General features: G+C 42.2%; 1 protein-coding gene and 1 pseudogene across 4 annotated transcripts; one reads left to right on the top strand and one right to left on the bottom strand.

The window, feature by feature from the left end:
• Positions 1 to 201: 201 nt before the first annotated feature.
• Tmem183a (transmembrane protein 183A) lies at positions 202 to 21,049 on the top strand. 4 transcript variants are annotated; one of them, XM_045160072.1, is made up of 9 exons: positions 202 to 358; positions 471 to 560; positions 1,527 to 1,694; positions 6,157 to 6,313; positions 7,374 to 7,554; positions 10,241 to 10,321; positions 13,030 to 13,185; positions 20,345 to 20,505; positions 20,838 to 21,049. In XM_045160072.1, the coding sequence occupies exons 1-9, from the start codon at positions 250 to 252 to the stop codon at positions 20,956 to 20,958; spliced, it is 1,224 nt and encodes a 407-aa protein (XP_045016007.1). In that variant the 5' UTR covers positions 202 to 249; the 3' UTR covers positions 20,959 to 21,049. The 4 variants fall into 4 exon arrangements, with proteins under 4 accessions (XP_045016007.1, XP_045016005.1, XP_004670769.1 ...); XM_045160070.1 differs by having other exon boundaries at positions 203 to 358; positions 6,154 to 6,313; XM_004670712.2 differs by having other exon boundaries at positions 203 to 358; positions 20,345 to 21,049.
• Positions 15,907 to 16,814, bottom strand: LOC123463982 (annotated as a pseudogene).
• Positions 21,050 to 21,761: the final 712 nt, after the last annotated feature.

The following is a 21,761-nucleotide window of genomic DNA, read 5'->3' as shown; positions in this document are numbered from 1 at the left end:
AAGCCCAGCACACACGGTACAACGGCACTAGGCACCGCCCGAACGCGGTCCTAGCTTGATCCGAGGGCGCCGGGTGATGACGTCTTCCGACGCTGGGAGCTGATTGGTTCCCCAGAGGGGCGTCTGCGGCTAGCGAGCTCGGAGTCCTGTCCTAAGTTATCGCGAGAGCAGCCGCCTCGGGTGCGGGATGGCCGCGGAGCCGGGCGGAGCTGGCTCGCGGCTCGCGGAGCCGGCTCTCCGGCCCGAGACATGGCCCGAGGTCCCGGCCAGCTAGGCCAGCCTCGCCCCGGCACGGTCGCCATGCCTAAGAGAGGAAAGCGACTGAAGTTCCGGGCCCACGACGCCTGCTCGGGTCGAGGTGGGCGAGGGGGCGGGGGCGCGGAGGCAGGGCCGCTGGGGTGAGCCGGGGTCTCGGTGGGGAAGACACCCAGGAGGTGGCCGCTGCCTTGAGGATTGGGTCTCTCTTTCAGTGACCGTGGCGGATTACGCCAACTCGGACCCGGCGGTCGTGAGGTCTGGACGGGTCAAGAAAGCAGTCGCCAACGCTGTTCAGCAGGAAGGTAGGTTTTCGGCGAGCCTTTTTAGACCGGGGTCCAGGAGGCAGAACTAAGCGTTTTATATTCCGGGAATTTTGTCTGTGATTCCCCCCCACACCCTGTGATTCTTTGGGCATCTGGGCATAGACGTGTTTGATCTCAGGTGGGGAGTGGTGTGTACTCACGTAACATGAGTAGGTTCATAGCTGAGACACTGTGTTTTTGCATTTAAAAAACTGTGTCTTCGTTAGTTTGCATTGCTGCTGCTTGTGTATGAACCACTCTCTTTTTGTAGTTTACGTACATTTTATTGTGCAATTGGATTTTATGTGTAATATAACCTTGGCATGTTCTTTTTGTGTGTGTGGTGGTGTTTGCCATGTTTTTAACGTTTTTTCTCATGGGTCCCTAAGTTTGTATTTTTAAAAAATACTTTAAATTTTTTATTTATTTGCAAGAGAGAAAGAGAGAGAGAGAGAATGGGCGTGCCAGAGCCTCTAGCTACTGCAAATGAACTCCAGAGACATGCGCTACCTTGTGCATCTGGCTTTGGGAATCAAAACTGAGTCGTTACTCTTTCCAGGCAACCGCCTTAACCATTGAGCCACCACTCCAGCCCGAGTTTGATGTGTCTTATGAGGCCTTTCTCCAGCCCAGAAACAGGCTTAAACTGCACCCAGTTTATCTCAATCATTGTTCTCTACACTTATAGGTGAATGAAAATAGAATTCACCTTTTGTTTTTATTATCCTGCAGGGGTTCTTAGTGGGTGAATTGTTCATCCCCTCCCCCCTTTCAGGGCTGAATTTGCCACTTTTCTGCAACTTTGGAGTTAGTTTGCCAATTTTCAAATTTTGTATTAAAACACTACAATTTTGTTTGACCTTGGAGTAGAGTCTCAGCTTTCTCCTATACCACCCCACCATGGATGCTGATAACTTTGGCTAAGTATTTCTGAGTTCCATCTATTATTTCCTTCCTTCCTTCTAGTCAAATCTCTTTGTGGCTTGGAAGCGTCCCAGGTTCCTGCAGAAGAAGCTCTTTCTGGGGTGGGTGATCCCTGTGATACCATTGACAGCAGTGATGAGATGGATGTCCAGGAGGAAACCATCCGGGAAAGAACCATCTCCCGAAAAAAGAAAAGCAAGAGACACAAAGGTACAGGGCTTGCTTTCTATAGGGTTGTTAGTCCTGTTTATGGTGATTAAAGCTGTCATTTTGTCAGCATGAGGGGATATCCCAGAGGTGATACCTATGTGGAACCAGGGTTTGAAGAAAGACTGGCTTTTGAATAAGGTCTCAGTAGTGGGCAGTACCTATTAATACACCTGCCCTTTCTACTTTGGCTAAGTTTGAGAGGGAAAGGGACTGGTTCTTTCTGATTTCTGGAGCTCTGGGCTGGACTGTAGTAGTCACTTTTTTTTTTTTTTTTTTGAGGTAGGGTCTCACTCTAGCCCAGGCTGACCTAGAATTCACCTTGAGACTTCAAGGTAGCCTTGAACTTATCAGGTAAAAACCTGCATTTCTAAATTTCTGAATACATAAGGAAGAACATGTGAAAATATTTTCTCAAGTAACCAACATAGTTTTATTTTAGTTAAGTTGGGTGCTGTTATGAGCTTTTAAGTACTTTGTAGTTATTACAGTATCTAATTTCCGTTAGTTTATCATATTTCCATTATCCCAAAACAAAATCCAGATTTAGTGTCACTCTTTCTAAACACTTTCTTCTTATAGCTTTAAGCCACTCCTAATCTAATTTCTGCCTTTGTAGATGTACCTGTTCTGGACACTTAGTATGAATATTGTCTTTTAGATCTGATTTCTTTTAGGTGGCTTCATATGTTCAAAGTTCATCCATAGTGTAGTATGTGTCAATAGTTCATTTTTACTACTTTTGGTTTGGTTATTATATATAATACTTATGTGAACATTTATGAACAAGTTTTATGTGGGCATATGTTCAGATTTCTAATAGGTAGGAGTGTAACTTCTGGATCATGTAATAATGTATATTTAATTTTGTGAGGAATTACCAAGCTTTTCTAAAATGGCTGCATCGTTTTTTCTTTCTTTCCTTTCTTTCTTTTCCTTCCTCTCTTCTCTTTCTCTTCTCTCTTCTCTTTCTCTCTTTCTCTTCTCTTTCTCTTTCTCTTCTCTTTCTCTCTTTCTCTTTCTCTTCTCTTTCTCTTCTCTCTTCTCTTTCTCTTCTCTCTTCTCTTCCTCTCCTCTCTTCTCTTCCTCTCCTCTCTTCTCTTCCTCTCCTCTCTCCTCTCCCTCTCCTCTCTCCTCTCTCCTCTCCCCTCTCCCTCTCCCTCTCCCTCTCTTTTCTTGTAGGAGCTCTAGCCCAGGCTGACCTGGAGTTCACTATGTAGTCCCAGACTGGTCTCAAACTCATAGTGATTCTCCTACCTTACCATCCTGAGTGATGAGATTAAAGGCATGTGCTACCATGCCTGGCATTATTTTATTTCTAACAGCAATGTGTGAAACATTCCAGTTTCTCCACATATTTGCCATGTCTTCTTACTGTTGTTTGAAAAAAAAAGTACTTATTTGAGAGAGGGAGAGAGAATGGGCACACTGGGGCCTCCAGCCATTGCAAATAAACACCAGACACGTGCTCCTTGTGCATCTGGATTTCATGGGTACTGCGGAATTGAACCTGGGTCCTTAGGCTTCTCATGGAAGCGCCTTAGCCACTAAGCCCCTGAAATTATAAAAAAAAAAGATTATTTATTTGAGAGAGAGAGAGAGAGAATGGGCTTGCCAGGGTCTCTAGCCACTTCAAATGAATTCCAGGTGCATGTGCCACCTTGTACATCTGGCTTATGTGTGTCCTGGGAAATTGAACCTGGGTTGTTTGGCTTTGCAAGCAAGTGCCTTAACCACTAAGCCACCTCTCTAGCCCTTACTTTTGAAATTTGTTTTATTTATTTGTGAGAGAATGGGTGTGCCAGGTCCTCTATCCACTACCTTGTGCATCTGCCTTATGTAGGTACTGGGGAGTTGAACCTAAGGCTTCATAGGCAAGTGCCTTAACTGCTAAACCATCTCTCCAGCCCTTACTTTTGAAATTTCAGTGATTGTAAAATGATAATCTTACTGTGAGTTGATTTGTTTGTTTATCTTGACAGGGTCTTGCCATGTAGCCCTGACTGGCTTTGAACTCATGACCCTGCTTCAGCTTCCTGAAGCTTTGATTGACATTTCTTTTGAATTTTCTTTGGACAAATGTCTGTTTACATGCTGTGCTCATTAAAAAAAAAAAAAAATTGAGGGCTGGAGAGATGGTTTAGTGGTTAAGGTGCATGCCTGTGAAGCCTAAGGACCCAGATTCAATTTCCCAGAACCTACATAAGTCAGATGCACAAAGTGGTGGTGCATCTGGAGTTCATTTGCTGTAGCTAGAGGCCCTGGCTTACCAATTCTGTCCTTCTTCCCTTTTTCTTCCTTTCTCTTTCTAATAAACACAAATTAAAAAAAAACCTATAAAACTTAAAAAAATTTTTTTTGAGCCAACATGGTACCTTATGCCTTTAATTCCAGCACTTAGGAGGCAGAGGTAGGTGGATTGCTATGAGTTCAAGGCCAGCCTGAGGCTACATGCTTAAATGATTTTTTTGTTTTGTTTTGTTTTGAGGTAGTCCAGGCTGACCTTTGTAATCTGTAGTCTTAGGGTGGCCTTGAACTCATGGTGCTCCTCCTATTGTTGCCTACCAAGTGCTGGGATTAAAGGCAAGCACTACCATACCTGGCTAAAACATTCTTTTACTTAGCCAGGTGTAGTGTCACACACTTTTAATCCCAGCACTTGGGAGGCAGAAGTAGGAGGATCACTGTGATTTTGAGGCCAGCCTCAGACTACAGAGTGAGTTCTAGGTTAGTCTGAGCTCTAGTGAGACCCTACCTCAAAAAACTAAAACTAAAACACAACAACAAAAAAGACTCTTTCATCTCGGTGTGCTGGCGCACGCCTTTAATCCCAGCACTTGGGAGGCAAAAATAGGAGGAGCACCATGAGTTCAAGGCCACCCTGAGACTCCATAGTGAACTCCCGGCCAACCTGGGCTAGAGTGAGACCCTACCTTGAAAAACAAACAAACAAACAAACAAACAAACAAACAAACAAACAAACTTTCATACAGGGTCTTACTGTGTTGCTCAGGCTGACTTTGAACTCACTGTCCTCCTACCTCAGCTACCTGAATGCTGGGATTACAAATGTGTGCTGCCACTCATGGTTAACTTAACATATTAACATCTTGTTAGACTTTGTTTTTATTGTCCTCAGTGTGTTTGTTTTTCTAAGCATCTTGGCTTCCTGTTAGCTGTTTATGGCATGCTTTGCCTTTTAACTGTGCTTATTGAAGTTTTTCATGTCCTTCTTGGCTTGTGTTCAACTTTCCTTTACAAATTCCATTTACTTCGTTTTGAAATTTCTGAATAATTATGTATAAAACACCGACATTTCTTCAATAATGAGTAAATTTTGTCCTTAATGACATTTGTTTTTATCATACTGTACTTGCAAAAGTCTGTATGAGTCTTAGTATTGAAAATTCTGATTATCTTTTGCACTCTTTCAGAGAAGATGCAGTGTTAACAGTGGGGTAGGGCTAGACTGAGGCTTGAGTGGTTACTGGAGATGACAAGAAGAGACCAGAACCAGAAAAGAGGATGCTGTGTTGGCTAACATAAGAACCTAATTGAGTCATATGTTTACTGGAAGCAGCTAGAGAAGTAGGGGCCATTTGGGGAGGTGGTGTAGGATTTCTTTTCATCCAGGCAAGAAGATAGGCATATGACTAGGCTACGTTAGGGTTAGCCTCGGTTAAGGTGTCTTCGTGGAATATGTGTTGTTAGTTGAATCTGAGATGTATGAGATTATATAGTCAGGGTCAAGAGAATTAACACTAGTGAGGCCTGACAGGAAGGAAGATGGTTGCTTAGGGATACATTATCAAAGGATGGCAGACTGACTGCCTGTTGTTGGGATCTAAGCAGATCAACTGAAAACAGGAAGAAAGAACTTGAAGAAAAGGGCATATTCACAGGCAGTACTATAAAGTGAATATGCAGTGTTCTTACCTGCTGCTTCTTTTTTTTTTTGCTTACTGTTACTTAGTTTCATACCTTTTCTTTTACAAATTAGCCTGAACTGAAGAAAATGGTGGATGTGTAGTGCAAGAAAAAGCAAAGGCAGGGTTTATAGTTTTTATAGTGTAAAGCTAGAATTTAGAGTCACAAACATGGATATAGTTTACCTTGAATGGTGGCAAGGCTCTATTTTCTTATTACTAAATTGTACATGAGGCTGGAGAGATGGCTTAGCAGTTAAGGCGTTTGTCTACAAAGCCAAAGGACCAAGGTTTGATTCCCCAGGACCCACCACATCCCCCAACTGGCCCGTACTTTTCTAGCTGCCCAAGAAAAATAACCTGTAGGAGGCAAAAGCTTTCTACACTTGGAATTATCAGAAAATGATGAACTTGAGGGACTTTCTTGTCACATTTAAAACCTTTTCTTAAATAATGCAAGCCATGGGATAGTTAAAATGAGTTATTTTGATACATACGTAGTAGATGACCAAAGATTATTTTTTGTTCTGTTTCAGAAGACCTGGATGGGGCTGGAGGAGAAGAATATCCCATGGATATTTGGCTATTGCTGGCCTCCTACATCCGTCCTGAGGACATTGTGAATTTTTCCTTGATTTGTAAGAATGCCTGGATTGTCACTTGCACTGCTGCCTTTTGGACCAGGTTGTACCGAAGGTGCGACCAACAGCGTTTACTCATTTCTCTCTGTAGCTGAGTTTGTTGCTGTTTGTGATTTGGAACTCTTCCTTGGATGGCGACTTCACTTCCTTTCTCTGCTCCATGCCTTGACATTGTCCTCACTTTAGATTCCTAGACCTTTCTTTATTTAATTTAATTTGGAATTATGATCCAGCCAGGAGATTGTCTTCCTTAGGGCTGCCACATTTACCTTCTAGTGACTATTTTTTTTTTTTTTTCAGTCTTGCTTCAGGTCCCAGAAAGAACTGATTTAGATATTTCTTTGGCAATTTATCTTCACTAGAATATCCAAGAGCTGCGGGTGTCTATCTGCTTGTTTTTCCAGTGGATTTTTTTGTTACTTAGACTTTCTTCTTCTTTTTTTTCAAGGTAGGGTCTCACTCTAGCACAGACTGACTTGGAATTCACTATATAGTCTCAGGGTGCCCTTGAACTCCTGGCAATCCTCCCACCTCTGCCTCCCAAGTGCTGGGATTAAAGGCATGTGCCACCACACTCTGCTTTGCTTAGACTTTCTAAGCATCTGGAAGTATAGTTTTTGTTCTTAGGTGACTTGTATAGAATAGTGAGGAATAAATGAATTATACAGTCAGTAAAATGACTAGATTTTAATGTGAGGTACAGAAGTGTAGTGGCATTTGTAACCTGAGAGGCTGTGATGGGAATGATGTTGAGGTAACAGGAAGTAGAGAATTTGCTGAGGCATTTGTCAGGGAAATCTGGTGGCACTGCTCCAGGGCAGGTTCTTTTTGAGCAGTTGATGGATATTACACTGGCATCAGTTCAGAGACTTGTTTTCTTGTAGAGTGAAATAATCTGTGTTTAAAGGGTGGGGAAGTGCAGAATTACAAGGTACATAAGCAAAGGCCATTGAGATGTTAAGGAGATGGGAATTTATGTGTGAGCACTGGGGCAAACTAGTACTAGCCAGTGGGAAAGTGGAGGAAAGTTTATACAGAGATAAGATTTCTAGGTGACTGAAGGAGAGCAGGAGACATAGGTCACATATTGGTAGGAGTAATTTGTCATGTTTTAGGCATTACACGCTGGATGCTTCTCTGCCTTTGCGCCTGCGACCAGAGTCGATGGAGAAGCTGCGCTGTCTCCGGGCTTGTGTGATCCGATCTCTGTACCATATGTATGAACCATTTGCTGCTCGAATCTCCAAGAATCCAGCCATTCCAGAAAGTACTCCCAGCACACTAAAGAATTCCAAAGTAAGTGAGACTTGGTATTGGGGTTTGGCTAATAGACTTGTACGGTGGGCCTATTTCCATGGCTTGTTCTCAATTTCCTTGACGGGGAGGGCTGTTGGTCTCAGGCAGTTAGGGGGCTCTTGTAAACTTTTAGGACTCAAGAGATTACGTTTTTTTCTCAGTACATTCCTGCTGTGCTTGACTGGCTTATGTTATCTTCACCTTAAAGCTTTCTTGTGCTTTTAATGTATTTCTTTCTTTCTTTTCTTTTCTTTTTTTTTTTTGAGGTAGGTTCTTGCTTTAGTCAGGCTGTGTAGTCTTTGGCTGGCCTCAAACTCAGTGATCTTTCTACTCCTTCCCAAGTGCTGGGATTAAAGGCATATATTTAGTGTATCTCCATTCATTCTCTCTTTCTTTCTTTCTTTTGGTTTTTCAAGGTAGGGATCTAGCCTAGGCTAACTTAGAGTTTACTGTGTAGTCTCAGGGTGGCAGTTCTCCTACCTTTGCCTCCCAAGTGGTGGGATTAAAGGCATATACTACTTCACCTTACTTTTTCATTCTTATTTTTATGCATTATCTCTTGGACCACTTTAGAGCTAATGATTTTGATGGTTTTGGCTAGGAAGTACACAACTCAAATGATAGGTGTCTACTGTTAAGTTTTACAAAGTGCGTAAGTCATGACACAAAGGTACAATTTAAGAAACTCATTAATTTTTCTTTTTCTAATGTAACCTTGGCACCTGAAATTCTCCTTTACTCTTGACTTTCTTGAAAGATTCTGGTGTAGATGTCATTAGTTGTTAAAACCCAGTGCCAGGCTCTGTGATAGACTGAGAGACTATAAGATACTCCAGTTCATAGACCATAAGGTTCTACAATTCTTCCTGTATTTTAGGTTAGTTTTATCTCAGGATTCTCTGAGATTTTTATATTCATATATTATATTCAAGTCTGGAATTCTTTTGAAGAGTAACTAGGTCTCCTAGTCTTTGATTCATTCTCTCTTTTTCTCTTCCTGATGAAAATATGTAATGAAATCACCTTTACCAAGCTAGATGGATATAGTAGATACAATTATTTAGGGAACTTGTTGTCTCAGCCCTTCTTGTATTTAACTAATATTGTATAAATTTCCTACCTTTTGAATTTGTAGGTAATGTTTATACTTCTGTTTACCCAAAATATGATGTTCTAAAATACTTCCTGTTCTCTCGTATTTTGTCTTTATGCTCACTGATAGTATATGATTCTTCTCCCCAGTTTAGCTCTAATGTTATTGATACTAATTTCAGGCACTATCAATTTCAAGATAATCAAGGTTTACCTCCCCCCCATGCTTGCACACTGAGATGGTCTGGACCATTGGTCTAGCTCAATTTAAAATCACACTAGCTGATGGATGTAGGGTTCGTGTGCTGCTGCGTGGGTAGAGTTACACCCTGCAGCTGCTTCTGCCTGGAATATGAGTGGACAGTGTCCCATCTCACATTTAGAGTGTCTTTCTGCGTGAAAGCATTGGACAGTGTCAGACTGGAGAGGGAGGAGTTCATTCTAAAGTAACCATGACAGGCACGAATCAGTTGCTGGGATCAGGGCAACACCAATTGGGCAAACTCCTCATGCTTGACACATCTTAGCGGCTCCAGTGCAATGCAAGGGCTACTACTTAAATTCTAAGATACCCATATCTTCATATTTTTATCGCTGCATATTATTTTTTTAAAAAGTGGTTATGAAAAGCCAAGGTGGATTAAAAAACCCAAGATCTTAACCCAGGTAGCAAGATCAGGCTATCTGGCTGCTGCTTTTTTTTTTTGCCTTGTCAGAGTTCTTCTGTAGAGGGTATGGTACCTGCAGTGGCAGATGCCCCATGCATGGCCTCACCATGTACATGCCCACAATTGCATGGCATTCAGGGAGTTGCCAGCATGCCTAAAGGAAGTTGTCCCATGTTCCCAGACTCCAGCTTTTCGTATTTGATTCCCCTCTCTCTCTTTTCAGTAGCATAGCTTGTGTGGGACACTGGAGCCGTTGTGATGGCAGCAGAAGTGTTTTCCCCTTAAAACCAAGCCCATTATTTTTGATGGAACATCAGGACGTACAGGGCATGTCTGAAGGGCAGGACAGCTGGCACGGCGGACGACCCACCCCTTGTCCCCTGGGAGGTACTTCACTTCTTGTGCTTAACCCTAGCTGTAGCCTGACTTTCATTGAGGGGCTTACTATGGACTGAATTCAGCCCAGCTATATGGTTTTCCATATCGGCTGTCTACTCCCAGAAGGTCCTGAGTGGCTTGCTCCTATTATAGGGCCAGCCCTCCTTTCTTGCTTTATGGCCTTATCTTGCCTGGTAGCTACTGGCTGCCTTTATATTTTAATGTAGAGCAGTGGCTTGCTGAATTAGAAAATGTCCCAGTCTCTGGTTACTGTCTTTAAAGATGAGAACAATAGGGGTTGAACTCCATAGCCTCTGAGGTTGACTTATATTGGTCCCTCTTCTCCTTCCTGAACAGCCCTAGGATTGTCTTTTCATGTTGTAACAGTATCAAGTTGGGTATCTGTATATGCCAAAGTAAAGCCTCAGCATTGGGACTGTGGTTGGCTTTAGAGCTGTCAGATTTTTGCTGATCAATTTTTGTTACTTTATGGTATATATATATATATGTTTTTTTTTCCTGCTTAGTTTATTTTTACTTTCTTACAGTGCTTGCTTTTCTGGTGCAGAAAGATTGTTGGGAACAGACAGGAACCAATGTGGGAGTTCAACTTCAAGTTTAAAAAACAGGTATATGGCTTTATCTTTTCTTTGTCTTTCAGGTAGTATCTTATAATGAATCTCGCTGTGTCTTAGTCCCTTTGTGTTACAGTAACAAAGTACCAAAGATTGGGTCTTTTATAAAGAACAGAAATAAGGGTTGGGAAGATCGCTCAGTGGTTGGTGAAAGGCACTTGCTTGCAAAGCTGTCTTCTGGGTTTGATTTTCCCAGTACCCCTGTAAAACCAAATTCACAAAGTGGTGCTTGCATCTAAAGTTTACTTGCAGCAGCAAGAGGCCCTGGTGCGCTCATCATTTCCCCTCCTCCACCTCGACTCCCAAATAAATAAATAAATAAATAACTTGATTTATTGCAATGAGAGAGAGAGAGACAGAGAGACAGAGGGAGGGAGGGAGAGAATAGGCGCACCAGGACCTCTTGCCATTGTAAACACACTCCAAATATATGTGCTATTTTGTGGATCTTGCTTTACATGGGTACTGGGGATTTGAACCTGGGCCAGCAGGCTTTAACAAGCAAATGTCTTTAACTGCTGAGCCATTTCCTCAACCCACAGATTTTTTTCCTTTTCTCTCTCTCTCTCTCTTTCTTTCTCTCTCTGTCTCTGTCTGTCTGTCTGTCTCTCTCTCTCTCTTTCTTTCTTTCTTAAATTCTTTCTTTCTTTCTTTCAAGTTAAGCTGGGCCTGGTAGTATATACCTTTAATCCCAGCATTCGGGAGGCAGGGGTAGGATAGCTGTGGGTTTGCAGCCAGCCTGAGACTACATAATGAATTCCAGGTCAGCCTGGGCTAGAGCAAGACCCTACCTCAGACCCTCCCACCCCCCCAAAAAAAATTAGTTAATGAATTTAAAAAAAAAAAGAACAGAAGTTAATTTTCTTACAGTTCTGGAGGATGAGAAGCCCAAGGTTAAGGTACGTATAGGTTTTATGTCTGGTGAAGTCCTGGTCTCTACTTTCAAGAAGATGCCTTGTTGTACCCTTCAGAGGGGAAGAATTCAATGTCTTCACATAGCAGCAGGGGAAGGCTAAAAGGTTTGAACCCATTGTGAAGCCTCTTTTTTAAAAAAAGAAAATTATTTATTTATTTGAGAAAGCAGCAGATAGAGAGAATGGGCACACCAGGGCCTCTAGCCCTGTAAAAGAACTCAAGATGCATGTGCCAGCTTGTACATCTGGCTTATGTGGGTCCCAGGGAATCAAACCTGGATCCTTTGGCTCGGCAGGCAAGTGCCTTAACTACTAAGCCATCTGTCCAGCCCTGTAAAGCCTCTTTTATATAAGTGCCTTCATCCCATTCATGAGGGAAGAACCCTCAAGACTTAATCACTCTTTAAAGGTACCACCTCTTTTTTTTTTTCTTTTTTCTTTTTTGGCTATTTGAGGTAGGATCTCACTGTAGGCCAGCCTGGCCTGGGATGCATTCTGTGGTCTGAGGCTGGCCTTGAACTCACAGTGGTCCTTCTACCTGTGCCTCCTGAGTTCTGGGATTAAAGAGCACGCTCCACCATGCTCAACTCCCACCTGTTAATGTTCAATTACAGACTAAATTTCAAGATGAATTTTGGAGAGGACACTAACATTCAAACCATAGCATTAGCATGAAGTGGTCTTATTAAAAACTTTTTAGCTTTGAGACTCAGGATTCCTTTGTTTCATGGTACCTGGAATTTAGAGGTCAATTCTGCATCCATTCCTTTTGTGCAGCAGATATTCTTTGGAGTCTGACAAATCACAAGGAAGCTGGGTATGGTGGCGTATGCCTTTAATCCCAGCACTTGGGAGACAGAGGTAGGAGGATTGCAGTGAGTTCAAGGCCACCCTGAGACTACAGAATGAATTCCAGGTCAGCCTGGGATAGAGTGAAATCCTATCTCAAAAAGTAAACAAACAAACAAACAAAAAATCACAAGGAATCTAACTTCCAAACATTGGAGAGTGACTAATAGATACTATTTCCATTTCTTGTAAGGTGGCAGAAATACCACCTAAAATACAAAGTATAGGGCTAGAGGGATGGCTTAGCAGTTAAGGCATTTCTGCAAAGCCAAGGGACTCCAGGTTTGATTCCCCAGGACCCACGTAAGCCAGATGCACGAGGGGGCGCATGCATCTGGAGTTCATTTGCAGTGGCTGGAACCCTGGCGCACCCGTTCTCTCTCTCCTTCTTTTTCTCCCTCTTTCTCTGTGTCACATAAATAAAAACAAAATACGAAGTATAAACTCACTACTACATTAACTAATCCAAATATGCTTTCCTTTTATTTATTTTTATTTTTTATAATTAATTAATTATTATTATTATTATTTTTTTTTTTTGGTGTTTCAAGGTAGGGTCTCACTCTGGTCCAGGCTGACCTGGAATTAACTCTGTAGTCTCAGGGTGGCCTCTAACTCATGGCGATCCTCCTACCTCTGCCTCCTGAGTGCTGGGATTAAAGGCATGCGCCACCACGCCTGGCTAATTAATTTAGTTTTTATTAACAACTTCCATGATTGTAAGCAATATCCCCTTGTGATCCCCCCTCCCCCCACTTTTCCCTCTGAAACTTTCCTTTCTTTTAAAGAATAGGTGGTCTTTGCTGTCTGCATAGAAATTAGTATGTGTACAAGGGAGAGAGAACAGACAACTGTAACTTGTTAGCTTTGGTTTAGCTATTGGATTTTCATTGGTGGAATCTCTTCTAGGCCAGTAGATTAATTCCTAGCTCTCTATAGTCTCCTAGACTAAAGAGCAAGTGTATGGAGCGGTTGCAGCCTCCCATTCAGTATGAAGATGTTCATACCAACCCGGACCAGGACTGCTGCTTACTGCAGGTTACCACTCTCAATTTCATCTTTATACCAATTGTCATGGGAATGATATTTACTCTGGTGAGTAAGGATTCAGATTTTTTATAGATTTTCAGTATATCTGTGGTTTAAAAAAGTTGTCTCAACTTGTTGCACAACTCTGTGTCCAAGTTTGGATCCCCAAACTCCACATAGAAAGTGGGAAGCTGTGGTGGCATTCAGTAATTCCAGTGTGCTTATGCGGCCAAGACAGGGCAGTTGCCTGAAAAGTCGCAATGGGAGCAGTGTGGACAAAGTAAGGACTGACCCACAAGTTCTCTGCTGATCTGTTCTCCACATGTATGCTCTGGTACATGTGTATGTACCACACTTGCCAAAATAATAAATAAAAAATTTTAGCTTTAACCATTGAGTAAGAAATCTCTGAAGGACAACAGAAAAATCTGCAATCAAAAGTAAACAAATTAGCTGGGCGTGGTGGCGCACGCCTTGGAGACTCCATAGTGAATTCCAGGTCAGCCCTAGAGTGAGACTCTACCTCGAAAAACCAAAAAAAAAAAAAAAAAAAAAAAAAAAAGTCAATGAATTAGCTGGGCATGGTGGTGCACACCTTTAATTCCAGCACTCAGGAGGCAGAGGTGGGAGCATTGGTGAGAGTTCTGACAAGCCTGGAAAACTACAGAGTGAGCTCTAGGTCAGTCTGGACTAGAGTGAGAACCTACCTTAAAAAAATAAAAATCAAAATAAACAAATAGGGTTGGTGAGATGGCTTAGTAATTAAGGCTCTTGCCTGTGAAGCCTAAGGACCCAGGTTTGATTCCTTAGTACCTACGTAAGCCAGATGCACAAGGTGGCACATGCATCTGAAGTTTTGTTTGCAGTGGTTAGAGGCCCTGGTGTGCCTACATTCATTCATATTCTCTCTCTCACAGAAAAATAAAATAATAATTTTTTAAAACTCAGTTTTTTTATTCTCACAATTTTTATTAACATTTTCCATAATTATAAAAAATATCCCATGGTAATACCTTCCCCCCTCCCTGCACTTTCCCCTTTGAAATTCCATTCTTCATCATATCCCCTCCCCATCTCAATCATTGTACTTACATATATACAATACCAACCTATCAAGTACCTTCCTCCCTTCCTTTCTCTTCCCTTTATATCTACTTTTTAACTTACTGGCCTTTGCTACTAAGTATTTTCCTTCTCATGCAGAAGCCCAATCATCTGTAGCTAGGATCCACATATGAGGGAGAACATGTGGTGCTTGGTTTTCTGGGCCTGGGTTACCTCACTTAGTATAATCCTTTCCAGATCCATCCATTTTTTAAAAAGTCTGAAATCAGACTCAACATACAGCTCTGTAGAGATATTAGTTGTATCTGAGAATATTTTGCCTGTTTCCTTCTCTATAAGAAGGGAACTAGTGATCGTCCTGAAAGGGATAGTGCATGAGCATTGGGTCAGAACCTTGAGGGTTTATATGGCATCACAGATGGAATATTAGAATATTATGATTAGCTCTGTCCTTTATGTGATGCTCTGACTGTTTACAACTTGGCTAAGAATTAGATTAGTAAACAATACAGGTGCCAGTGGTTTATATTTTACACATTTAAAAAAATTTTTTCTTTTTAATTTTTTTTTTTTTTTTGGTTTCTCGAGGTAGGGTCTCACTCTAGCTCAGGCTGACCTGGAATTCACTATGGAGTCTCAGGGTGGCCTTGAACTCACGGTGATCCTCCTACCTCTGCCTCCCGAGTGCTGGGATTAAAGGCATGCGCCACCATGCCCGGCTTCTTTTTAATTTTTATTTATTTGTTTGAGAGTGACAGAGGGAGAGGGAGAGTATGGGCACATCAGGGCCTCCAGCCACTGCAAACGAACTACAGATTCATGTGCCCCCTTGTGCATCTGGCTTAAGTGGGTCCTGGGGAATTGAACCTTGAACTAGGGTCCTTAGGCTTCACAGGCAACTGCTTAACCACTAAGCCATCTCTTTAGCCCTGCTTTACACATTTTTAAAAGATTTAATTGAGCTGGATATGGTGGTGCACACCTTTAATTCCTACACTTGAAAGGCAGAGGTAGATCGCCATGATTTTGAGGCCATCTGAGACATGGGCGTCACAATGTGCATCTGTCTTATGTGGGACCTGGGGAATCGAACCTGGGTCCTTAGGCTTTTTTGCAGGCATGCACCTTAACTGCTAGGCCATCTCTCCAGGCCTAATCTTATTTTTTAATGGTAATTAATGTATATTTCACATAGTGAATTCCAGGTCAGCCTGGGCTAGAGTGAGACTACCTCGAAAAACAAAAATGAAATATTTAATTAGCTTGACAGCCAGAAAGTTCATGTTATCATTTGTCTTCTCTTTTTCTTGGTTTTATGTTCAGAGATAGTTGTAGTTCCCTTCCATGATGAAAATAACTTTTTTTTTTGTTTGTTTGTTTTGTTTTGTTTTTCCAGGTATGGTGTCACTCTAGCCCAGGCTGGCCTGGAATTGACTGTGTTAGTTTTAGGGTGGCCTTGAACTCATGATCCTCCTACCTGTTTCCTGAGTACTGGGATTAAAGGCATGTGCCACCATGCCCAGCTAACCTTGCTATTTTTTTAAATTTTTATTTATTTTCTATTAACAACTTCCATGAGTATAAAAAATACCCCATGGTAATACCTTCCCTTCCCCCACTTTCCCCTTTGAAATTCCATTCTCCATCATATCCCCTCCCCATCTCAATCAGTCTCTCTTTTACTTTTTTTTTTTTTTCAGGCTTAATACACTTTTATTTTTTTTTTTTTCTGTATAAAACCCTTATGTGGTAGCCACAGCTGGAGCCTGGGTCCTTTTCACTGAGACTCTGGTGTGAGTTTTCACAAGATGGTCAGTGAATTCCTGGTAAGGAGACTTGGTGAACACAGTCTCTTTCCAGAGGTCGGGGGTCAAATAGCTGTAGGTCTTAGAGATGGCGTCAAAAGTGGCCTTAGCAAAGTTGCCCAGGGTGGCAGTGCAGCCCCTGGCTGAAGTGTAGCAGTCATCAATACCAGCCATCATCAGCAGCTTCTTGGGCACGGGGGCAGAGACAATGCCAGTGCCCCTAGGGGCAGGGATAAGGCGCAGCAGCACAGAGCCACAGCGGCCTGTCACTTTACAGGGGACTGTGTGGGCCTTGCCCATCTTGTTCCCCCAGTAGCCTCTCTGGACAGGCACAGTGGAGAGCTTGGCCAAGATGATGGCCCCTCGGATGGCAGTGGCTACCTCCTTAGAGCACTTGACACCCAGGCCGAGGTGACCGTTGTAGTCCCCAATGGTGACAAAAGCCTTGAACCTGGTACGCTGACCAGCGTGAGTGTGCTTTTGCACTGGCATGATCTTCAAAACTTCATCCTTAAGGGACGCGCCCAAAAAGAAATCAATAATCTCAGACTCCTTGATGGGCAGGGAGAACAGATAGATCTCCTCCAGGGACTTGATCTTTATGTCTTTGACCAGGCATCCCAGCTTAGTCACGGGGATCCACTCCTTGTCTTCGGCTTGGCCTCCACAAGCCCCGCGGCCTTGGCCCTGACCACGGCCACGCCCATGACCGCGACCCTGTAGACCGCTGCCAAAACCTCCACGGAAGCTGCCACTGCCTCCCAGGCCCGGGCCCCGGGTCCTCCGGGCCCTCCCGCTGCACCGGCGTCATCCGCCATTTGGTGTTTTCCCGAGGAAGAAGCTCTCTTTTACTTTTGATCTCATAATCTTTTCCTCCTCTTATGATGGTCTTATGCAGGTAGTGTCAGTCACTGTGAGGCCATGGATGGCCAGGCCATTTTGTGTCTGGAGGGAGCATGTTGTGTGGAGTCCTACCCTTCCTTTGGCTCTTACATTCTTTCTGCTGCCTCTTCTGCATTATACCCTGAGCCTTGGAAGGTGTGATCGAGATATTGCAGTACTGAGCACTGCAGTCATTTCTTTCCATCACCTTGATTCCTTCTGAATCTTCCCAAGGTCACTGCCATCTGAAAAGAGAAAATTCTCTACCAAAAGTGATAGTAGCATTAATACAAGGGTGTGAACATTAACAGAAGTGTTTACCGGGCAGTTTGATAAGCATAGTATATACATTTAGCCAGACAACAGTAGACATTACACCCCTAGGGCTCATGACTACCCCTGTTTTAAGTTTTCAGTATAAGGGATGTATTCCCTCCCATGGAGCAGGGCTCCAGTACAATTAGAGGGCAGTTGATTGCCCCCATAACAGATGTGCCACTATTGCATCTGCTGGCTCATTTGGCCTTTCTGGCCAAATATAAGGCTTTAGTGTCCACTGTTGAGTATCTTTACTGGTGATTTCTCTTTCTCCCATTGAACTGCATGCAGAATGGCTTCTTCCAGCTTTCTGTCAGTACCTTACTATGTTTTAAAGTATTTTTAAAATTTATTTTTATTTATTTATTAGAGATGGAGGGAGGCAGAGAATGGGTGTGCCAGGGTCTCCAGCCACTGCAAACGATCTCCAGACGTTGGTGTCACATTGTGCATCTGTCTTATGTGGGACCTGGAGAATCGAACCTGGGTGCTTAGGCTTTTTTGCAGGCATGCACCTTAACTGCTAGGCCATCTCTCCAGGCCTAATCTTATTTTTTAATGACAATTAATGTATATTTCATATAAAGGATTTGAATACTACATAAAAATACGGTGGAGGTAGAGGTGACTTAGACTGCCACTATCCTGTAACTGCTCTTCACTCTCTGGGAACCTGTTTTTTCTTTTTCTTTTTCCTTTCTTTTGACTTTTTCAAGGGTAGGGTCTCTCTGTATCCCAGGCTGACCTGAAACTTACTATGTAGCCTCAGGGTGGCCTGGAAATCACAGAACTCCTCTTCTACCGTTGCCTACCCAATGATGGGATTAAAGACATGCACAATCTCACCTGGCTACATATTTAAAATTTTTTTTTATTGACAGCTTCCATAATTATAGACAATAGACCATGATAATTTCTTCCCCTCTCCCACTTTCCCCTTCACATATCCACCCTTGTCATATCCTCTCCCCCTCTCAATGAGTCTCTCTTATTTTGGTGTCATCATCTTTTCCTCCTATTATGAGGGTCTTGTGTAAATAGTGTCAAGCACTGGGAGGTCATGGATATCCAGGCCATTTTCTGTCTGGAAGGTTGCATTGTAAACATTAGTCCTACCCTTCCTTTGCCTCTTACATTCTTTCTGCCACCTCTTCCACAATGGACCCTGACCCTACGGAAGGTGTGATAGAGATGTCCCAGTGCTGAACACTCCTCCAACACTTCTTAGCAGTATGGTGCCTTTTGAGTCATCCTAGTAGGCACTGCCATCTGAAAAGAGAAGCTTCTCTAACCAAAAGTGAGAGTAGCATTAATATAGGGGTATGAATGTTAGTAAAAGTGCTTATCGGGCAATTTGGTGAGCATAATATGTGCATTTCTGGCTAAATATTTTTACTTATTTATTTGCAAGCAGAGACAGACAGAGAAGTGAGACAGGCAGAGACAGATGGACAGAGTAAGGGCATGCCAGGGCCTCTAGCCATTGCAAATGAACTCCAAATGAATGTGCCACTTTTTGAATCTGGCCTTGCCTGGGTACTGAGGATTTGGACCTAGGTCATTAGGCTTTGCAGGCAGGTGCCTTAACTGCTGAGCCAATTCTCCAGTCCCTCTTGGAAATGTTTTTCCTTTTTTAAAAAATTGTCTTGGAGCTGGGTGTGGTGGCATACGCCTTTAATCCCAGCACTCAGGAGGCAGAGGTAGGAGGATTGCTGTGAGTTCGAGGCCACCCTGAGACTACATAGTTAATTACAGGTCAGCCTGGACCAGAGTGAGACCCTACGTCAAAAAACAAAAGAAGCAAAAAACAACAAAAAAAATTGGGGGACTGGAGAGATGGCTTAGTGGTTAAGACCTTGCCTGCAGAGCCAAAGGACCCAGGTTCAATTCCCCAGGACCCATGTAAGCCAGATGCACATAGGAGTTCGTTTCCAGCGGCTGGAGTCCCTGGCACACCCATTTTCTTTCTTCCCCCCTGCCCCTTTCAAATAAATAAATAAAAATACATTATTATAAATAAGCTTTTTTTTTTTTTTTTTTTTTGCTGGGTGTGTGTTGCCACACACCTTTAATCCTAGCACTCAGGAGGCAGAGGTAGGAGGATCCCTTTGAGTTCAGTCCACCCTGAGAGTACATAGTGAATTTCAGGTCAGCCTGGACTAGACGGAGACCCTACCTCAAAAAAAAGTTGTTATATTTAATTTACTTATTAATGAGATAGAGCGGATGGGCATGCCAGTGCCTCCAGCCACTGCCAATGAACTCTAGATATATGTGCCATCTTGTGCGTCTGGGTTCTGGGGAGTCGAACCTGGATCCTTAGGCTTTGTAGGCAAATGCCTTAACTACTAAGCCATCTCTCCATCCCTGGGAACTGTTTTATAATGCCTGTTAATATAGTCATGTATACATCTTTTTACAGATAATTTTGTATAATTGAGATTGTATCCTAATGCTAATTTTGTTGAAGACACTGCTCTCCTATTCTCAGGTTAAGCTATGTGATGACTTCACTGTATATTCATACTACATGCATTCCATACTAATTTTAAATAGACATCCACATACATATTTGGAATTTTTTTTGATTTATTTACAAACATGGGGTCAGGTTTAGGTTTCATGTATCTTGCTTGACTTGTTCAACAGACTTTCATCAAAATTCAGTCATTCTCTTATACCTGTAACCCAGTTTTAAAGATTGGCTTTGATGGTAGTCTGTGCATATATCTTAATTTATTCATCCATCCTTCAGACTTTATTTAGCATAGTTTAAATTTATGAAGCTGAGCTGGGCATGGTGGCACATGCCTTTAATTCCAACATTCAGGAGGCAGAGGTAGGTGTATTGCTGTGAGTGTGAGGCCACCCTGAGATTACACAGTGAATTCTAGGTCAGCCTGCGCTAGAGTGATACCTTATCTCAAAAGACAAAAACAACAACAACAACAACAAAATATACGTATGTATATATATGAATGAAACTGAAAAGACTGTGTAAGATCACCCTTACTTTTTTGTATCTTTACGAAGGTGTTGGTGTTATAACTGAGAATTGAATCTTGTGGCATAGTCCATATAAATTATGTGTAGACTGTCTCAGTGAAAGCCTTATGAAACAAAGGTTGAGTACTAAATTTGTTTTTCTATTTTAGTTTACTATTAATGTGAGTACGGACATGCGGCATCATCGAGTGAGATTGGTGTTCCAAGATTCTCCTGTTCGTGGTGGTCGGAACCTGCGCAGTGAACAGGGTGTGCAAGTCATCCTGGACCCAGTGCACAGTGTTCGACTGTTTGACTGGTGGCATCCACAGTATCCATTCTCGCTGAGAGCATAGCTACTGCTTCCCATTCCTTCCCAAGCCCCAACCCTGGGGTAGCTTTGAGTGTAGTCCATTAGTGATCAGATACGGTTTGGAAGGGGTACTGGATCATATGTCTGATTAGTATTGCACTTGCTGCTTGGGTTCCTGGGACTCTACCACAAGAGTAAAAAGATTGAATCAAGAGAAAAATTTAACATTAAACATGACATAGAAACATCAATGTAAAAATTTCCACTTGAAAAAAGAAAACCGACCCTGTGTTCGTGTTAAACCCCATTTGGTGCTATTCAGTTTGTTTTTCTTTATTCTTTTATCCCAGCAGAATGGATGATCTTGTTCTAGGGAAAATTAAACGTAAATTTTCAAGCAAGGAAGTTTCCCTTTTGGATCAGAGGAACCTAAGCGGCCTAAAATTATTGCTACTCTTACTTCCTATGTAGCTGCTCCTCAAATTCAAGTGATTATTTTTCTTTTCCCTTTATCCTTCTCCAGAAATAAAGCAGGTGACAGGGTTTTCAGAATGTGACAAGATTGACTTGTGTATTTGTTTTATTTTTTTTTTATATAAGTTTTGGGTATTTATTACATAAATACTGTTTCACCAGTTTTGTATTTTAGGTTTTTTTGTTGTTGTTGCATGAGGTTGATAATGATAGTAATGATTATGTGCCCCTGGTATTCTAGGAACTTTTAAAATTTTTAAAAATTTATTTGCAAGGAGAGAGAGAACAGTCCTCTTGCCTCTGCAAATGAACTCTGTATGCATGTGCCACTTTGTGCATCTGGCTTTTTACTTGGGTACTGGGGAATCGAACCTGGGCTGTCATGTTTTGCAAGTAAGCACCTTTAAGTGTTGAGCCATTTCTACAGCCCTCTTCTAGGAACTTTACATAGTATAATTCTTACATCTAGCAAGGAAGATGAAGCCCTTCTTATTTCCTAGTTGAGAAACTGAATTAACAACTTATCTAAGACCAGTCAGCCAGTTAATGCAGAGCTATTTATTTATTTATTTGTTTATTTTGAGATACAGTCTTGTTCTAGCCTAAGCTAACCTGGAATTCAATATGTAGTCTCAGGCTGGCTTCGAACTCACAGTAATCCTCCTACTTCATCCTCCCTCTTTTACTATTTTATTTATTATATTCTGCCTTCTCCCTTTTATCACTTTCTACACAAGAAAAAGCAGATTGTCCTCTTGAATTATAGTTATACCGTAAAAAAATAAAATAAAAAGATGCCA

This window comes from Jaculus jaculus, chromosome 1 (assembly GCF_020740685.1).
Source record: "Jaculus jaculus isolate mJacJac1 chromosome 1, mJacJac1.mat.Y.cur, whole genome shotgun sequence".
Taxonomy (NCBI): Eukaryota; Metazoa; Chordata; class Mammalia; order Rodentia; family Dipodidae; genus Jaculus; species Jaculus jaculus.
This window is presented reverse-complemented; position numbering and strand designations above follow the sequence as displayed.

Excerpts from the sequence above, each read along its gene's own strand:
- Tmem183a (XM_045160070.1), top strand. The coding sequence starts at position 250 with ATGGCCCGAGGTCCCGGCCAGCTAGGCCAGCCTCGCCCCGGCACGGTC. Across the intron at positions 6,314-7,373 it reads TGGACCAGGTTGTACCGAAG|GCATTACACGCTGGATGCTT; the intron begins GTGCGACCAACA and ends GTCATGTTTTAG. Across the intron at positions 13,186-20,344 it reads TGGGAATGATATTTACTCTG|TTTACTATTAATGTGAGTAC; the intron begins GTGAGTAAGGAT and ends TTTCTATTTTAG.